The sequence below is a fragment of the Chinchilla lanigera genome, unplaced genomic scaffold (assembly GCF_000276665.1).
Source record: "Chinchilla lanigera isolate Chin_1 unplaced genomic scaffold, ChiLan1.0 scaffold00097, whole genome shotgun sequence".
NCBI classification, from domain to species: Eukaryota; Metazoa; Chordata; class Mammalia; order Rodentia; family Chinchillidae; genus Chinchilla; species Chinchilla lanigera.
Genome location: NW_004955498.1, coordinates 2,320,028 through 2,325,948, shown reverse-complemented (window position 1 = coordinate 2,325,948; position 5,921 = coordinate 2,320,028). Strand labels below are relative to the sequence as shown.

The window sequence follows — 5,921 nt, the reverse complement described above, 5'->3', positions numbered from 1 at the left end:
TGTGTGTGTGCATTATATGTTTGGAGTACAAACCTATCACATTCCTTGAAGGCAATTGCATGAGAAAACTTCAGAGTTTCCCCTTTTTTATCTTATGTCGCTCACCTTTTTCCCTACTCTCTCTTCAGTTGGCTTCCTTGCTGTGTACTAAAGATCTATCTCAACACTTACTACTGTCTGCATTTTCTTTTACTCTTTATTTATATTGTAGGTTTTCATATAATAGAAACCATGCAATATTTAAGTGCGTGTGTGTCTTATTTAGTTCACTTAACATTGGACCCTTTCTCCCTATACCTCTAGGAGTCCGCAGGTTTCACTTTAGTTCTGCAAATTGAATCACTTTCCCATGAGCCAGTAACCAGGGAAAAACTACAGTCTGATGTTTTTCCCTACTTAGCTGTGCAGACTGTCTATAAATTTCTCTGTGGTTGTTTTTATTGCACATGTCTGCAGTACAGAATGATCATTATGGAGGGATTATTTATGTACAAAAGTCATCTTACTGATTTTCTTGTCCCATTACCTCACTATTTATAAAAGCTGTATTTCCTTTTTCCTTTATTGTTGTCCTGTAAATCCTTTTTGCCTTCCTTCTCTTCCCACTTCTACCACCTCTTGTTCTCATTCTTACTTGAGCAAGTGATTCTTACTTCCATATATTTATCTTCAGCTTTGTTCCACGTTTATACTTTGGCTTTCCCAGACAGGAGAAACAATGCAGCATTTGAACTGCTGTGTCTGCTTTATTCCACTTTAGATATGGTCTCCAGGTGCATCCATTTAGCTAAAAATGTCTACAGTTGATCCTTATTTTTGACAAAGAAATTCTTCTTTGTGTATAAACACCACATTTTCTGGATCCATTCATTTGTTGACAGGCACATGGTTGTTTTACAGCAGCCAAATTTATATTTGCTAAACCCTGGAAGCACTCTCTGTAGTTCTGAACCTTTGTGTTAGTTCCTTCCAGATGGTTGGGGATCTACTTCTTTTTTCATTTGTTTTTTTTTTCTGTTTTCTCTCCTTCAGCTGGGATTTTCCAGTGCGTTGATTCCAGACATTAGAGAGGCTGAATCGCTGTTGCTCACCACTCTGCTATTCTCCAGCACGGCAGGACTGAAGGTAGCCCAGACCCATAACAAATGAGCCCACAGAGCCTGCCTTCCCTTGTTATGAGGCTGGAGTTTCTGCTCTGTGTGGCTGTATATGAGCTGTTCACACAATTCCTAAGTGTTTGGAGGTGGGAGAACTCAACAAGGTCAGCACCGTGGTCCAAGAGGAGACCACAAGTCAGTAGAGGGAGCTATGTAAGGTTCGTAAGTGGAAGACCCCAGGAGCTGACAGACCCAATGTGTGGGCTGATCCTGAGGAATGTGGGTGCCTGCAGCCAAGAAACAGCAGACTCGTTGTCTTGTTCAGCAGGCCAGGCCTGGGAAGTGATAATTTTCTTGATTTCTTCCTCCATGGCCTGGAACGAGAGTCTGCAGGGGATGACGTCTTGGTCTCAAAAGGATCAAACAGTTCTTCGCAGGTGGGGTGGAGCTGAGGGAGGGCAAGGTCCAACGTGAGAATGATGCAGAAAGTACAGAAGCACATATGGGCTATCTTACTGATGTTTTCATTGTTCAGACACAATATCTGACATCTGTAGATTAGTGGAAAACAAGTTGATTTGGGCACACAATTTATAGAATTTCCAATGCATATTCACGCCATATTCAATCCACTCTGAGGTAGAAAAGCAGGGTGAAGGCATTTTCAGAGGAACCCTACTCACCACAAGTCCTCCAGGAAGCAGAGGATGAAGGAGAAGCCAGAAAGAGAGATAAAACCTCCCTGTCACACAGTTACCCTCCTCTTCCTAAAAGGCCCCACCTCCTAACAGCACATCAGCTGTTAGCCCCCATAATGCAGTCATCTTCCAGTGGTCCTGCCTATGATCACTCAGGACTTCTCTGGGAAATGCAGACTTAAGTCATAACAGGGGTCCAGAATCACCCAGAATCACAGGCAAGATGGACACAGGTCCTGCTGTCAGCACTGAATTCCTCATGCAGGAGTGACATGATGGGGGCCTGCTCACTACCTTTGAGAATACTGAATCTCAGGGAAGTAAGGGATGAGGTCTGAGTTGGGATCTTCAGGTTGGCACAGGGAACTCCCTGTGGTCAGGAGATGCACAAGTAATGCAGAATGTGCCAAGAGTGAAGGCGAGGAACTTCAGGGAGGATTGAGGTTACTCTTGAACTGAACATGGATGGGCGCATGGTCCTCTGACCTTGGACCTGTGCTTCCCGTCATGCCCTGAAGCCTGGCCACGGCTGTCAGCCTGAGGCTGCTCTCTTAGTTCTGTCTCATTGTGCTCAGTGAGGTGAGGGCCTCGGTACAAGGGGGCTGGAAGCAGGTCAACAGAAGTAGGATCCCAGCACCTATCAAAGCTCTAGGTGAGGCAGAGGAAATCCGTTCAACTGAAGACAAAGCATCCTGTCTTCAACCTGTCCTGTTTGTAACCTGTAGTCAGACCCAGGTAACATAGGTGGTGCCCTGGGCCCCAATGTTTTCTTTGAGTGTGTCACTGCAGTATTGCTGTGTTTTAAGCATGTAGCACCAAGTCATTGCCCAGAGGGTCCCAGATATAACCATTTATCAAGGTAAAGGTGGATCTGGTTCTTTTTTGGGAATATGAACCACACCGAACTTTGTGAAGTTTGGATCTTGCCTCAAGACAGGTTGACCATACATGGTGTCACCACAGGGGCATTATTCACTGTCAGGGAGCATCGCACTAAGGAGACAGCCAAAGAGATGACCTGTAATGGGCCTTTGTGTAAGGCAATGAGAGTCCGATCCTTACCTGAAAACACTAATAATCTCCCTCTGTCCTGCAGGCATCTGAATCCTCAAAAACAAGGTCTTGCTGTCCTCAGAGAACATCAGGATGCTTCGTGGTCAAGGCAGGAAAGACAGCAAGCTCGGAGGAGGCCATGCTGGCCAGAGAAGTGCGCAGGGCTCCATGGGTGTACAAGGTCTCAAGGATGAGAAGGAAGCAGCAGCCAGTGCTGCCTCCCAATCCTCTTCTTCCTATGCTTTAATGGGGGCCACAGCAAGAGAAGAGCCTGGGCTGGGGATTCCCCTCGCTGCCATGGCTCCCATTGAAAGCAGTCAATGTTGTGAGGGATCCACGTCGCAAGAAGTGGATGGTCCAGGTCTCTCCCAGAATAAGGAGACACCTCAAATCACGCCGACTGAATTTGTAAGTGCTAAGTTAGAGAAGATTGTGCGGTTTCTGCTTCAGAAGTATCAAAAGAAGGAGCAGATCACCATGGAAGAAATGATGCACATTGTGGATGATGATTCCCATGATGACTTCCCTATGATCATTAGGAAAATCTGTGATTGCATGCGTCTGTGTTTCGGAATTATTATGAAGGAAGTGGATTGCCCTGGACACAAATATGAGCTTGTCCCTGTCTTGGGCCTCACTTATACAGGGATACTGGATGATGATGACCAGATTATTCCTAAAGCTGACCTCCTGATAGTCGTTCTGAGTGTCATATTCCTAAAGGGCAACCGAGTCAGTGAAGAGTACCTTAGGGAAATTGTGAGACATAGGAAGAACTTAGCTGAGAGGAAGCACATTGTCATTGGTGAGCACTGGGAATTCATCACCAAGGATTTGGTCCGGGAAGAGTACCTGGTGTACCAGCAGGTTCCACATAGTGATCCTCCTCGCTATGAGTTCCTGTGGGGTCCAAGAGCCCTTGCAGAAACCACCAGGATGAAAGTACTAGAGCATGTGCTCATGCTTGATGGGACAGATCCCAGGTCTCACCCAGAACTCCATGAGCAGGCTTTGAGAGCAGAAAGAGGTATTTTGAGTGCCTCTGCAGGGCTAGATGAGTCACAGTGACAAAATGTTCCACAGCACTTCACAGGCTTAGTTCCCACCTCCTGTGAAATGAGACCAATTTGCAGTCTGTGTTTCAGGAGAGCAGGAAGTTTTCTAAGTAGTGGAGGGGGAAGGCAAGGGATGAAATACCATGCATAGCAGTTTGATGTCTCTTCTCTTTGTGCTACTTGCAGATTGAGATGTGTTTTGCTTATGACTTTTTGAAATCATGTTCTTTTGAAGGACTGAAATATCATGAAAATCTGATTTGATGGGTGGTTCTAATCTCACATGTATATTCCTTTCCTGATATTATCATATAATTGTGAATTCTGACATGAAAGTGATTTTCTTTGACCTTGATCACAAATGGATTTTGCTTTTGAATTTCAAATGTAAGAGGTTTTCCTGTTTTGTCAAATAAATAAGGAAACCTTTTATTTTTTATGATAAAATATGGTTGGCATAGGAGTTTTCTTGGAAATGTGTAAGAAGTTTACATGAATTTAGATGGGACCTAGAAATGGATATACTGATAAAATCATTTCTTGAATTTTTATTTCTTTTGCTTGCCTTATACTATTAAAATATATGTGCACCAGAATTTGCTTGGCTTCTTCAGTTATACTCAGGAAATTACTGTTGATAAAGAAGCCCATCTGCTCATAGACACAGTGAGCCCCAAACTGTTTTTAATAGTAGATAAATTTAATGGAGAAAAAGAATAGGGAATAGGAATGGAGGAATGGGGATGAGGAACCGCTCCTGAGAGACAGGAGGTGTCCCAGATGTGTTGCCAATGAGCCCACCTCTCAAAGGAAATTTTGTGGAGCAAAATCATGTGGTGAGTAGTACATGGGGAAAGATTATCATAAACCAATAAGATTGCAGTATAGTCACTAGGAAATATTGATCAGTGGTAGCAAGGCTACATGATGACATCATTAACCTTGGTCAGTAATCTGTAGTCCTACTCTTGTCTTTAGTCTTAGCAGGCTTAGTCTCAGTCTCAATCTTAATCTTGTTGTTTTAGCCTTAGTAGGTGGGGGAGGGTGGCCCACCCATAATGAGATAATGGGAAGTCACAAAAAGATGATGCCAAGAATCTCAAGCCTCCAGTCTTGATCACTTTTCTCTCATTGCTGGGACAAAATACCTGACACCCAAAATTAATGAAGGAAAGTTTTATTTAGATCGTGCTGTGTGGAGATTTCTGTCTCTAATCAGCTTGCTCTAAGGTAGAGCTAAATGGTGCAGGGGCAACAATACAAGGTGGCAGAAGACAGCAAAAGCAGCAAGAACACAAGGGGGAAAACAAGCCTCTTTTACTCCCTCATCTTGCATGCTGGCTACCCACCCTGAGGTGGGGAAGTCCTTTACACCCACACCATATCCGTATCTTCCTCTTACCCAGGCTCAGGGTGAATATAAAGTAAGCACCGGGGCGACCTGCTGAATCACTTAGTGTTATGGTTTGTGTGTGGGTGCCCCCCCAAGCGTCATGCGGCCATGGGGCAGGCTTTTAGAGTTTGATTATGGGTGTAAGAGCTACACCCACCCTGGGGTGGATAATTTGCATGTGTAAGGGAGAGGAAAAGGGTGCTTGAGGCCATTCCACCCTGGTGTGTGCTTGTTTGTTCACTGTGTTCGGACACCATGAGCTGTAGCTCTCTGCCGTGTGCTAGTCTGCCTTGTAACCTGCCAAGTATGGACTGAAACCTCCACAAACTTTAAGTGAAATAAACCTTTCCTTCCTTCATTTTGGGCATCAGGTATTTTGTCCCAGCAACGAGAGAAAAGTAACTAAGACAGAACTTGGTACCAGGAGTGGGGTCGTTGCTGTGACTGTACCTGACCATGTGGTTCAAGAGCCTTGGGAAATGGCTTGTGGGAAGTGTTTGGAAAGGTTTGGAGTTGTAGCCTGAAAGAGAAGCACTCGAATGCCTTCAGCTGTTCTGTTTGGGAGATTCTGGTCAGAGCTCAGAAGACCAGAAAGCTGATAGAAATCTTGCCAGTAAAGACCAGG

General features: G+C 44.6%; 1 protein-coding gene across 1 annotated transcript; it reads left to right on the top strand.

Moving 5' to 3' along the window:
- The first annotated feature begins 2,941 nt into the window (after positions 1–2,941).
- LOC102018620 (melanoma-associated antigen 8-like) lies at positions 2,942–3,916 on the top strand. The gene has a single exon (XM_013505524.1). It carries the CDS (start codon positions 2,942–2,944, stop codon positions 3,914–3,916), a length of 975 nt encoding a protein of 324 aa, XP_013360978.1.
- Positions 3,917–5,921: the final 2,005 nt, after the last annotated feature.

What these genes read in the sequence shown, in the direction of transcription:
- LOC102018620 (XM_013505524.1), top strand. Translation starts at nt 2,942, where the DNA reads ATGCTTCGTGGTCAAGGCAGGAAAGACAGCAAGCTCGGAGGAGGCCAT.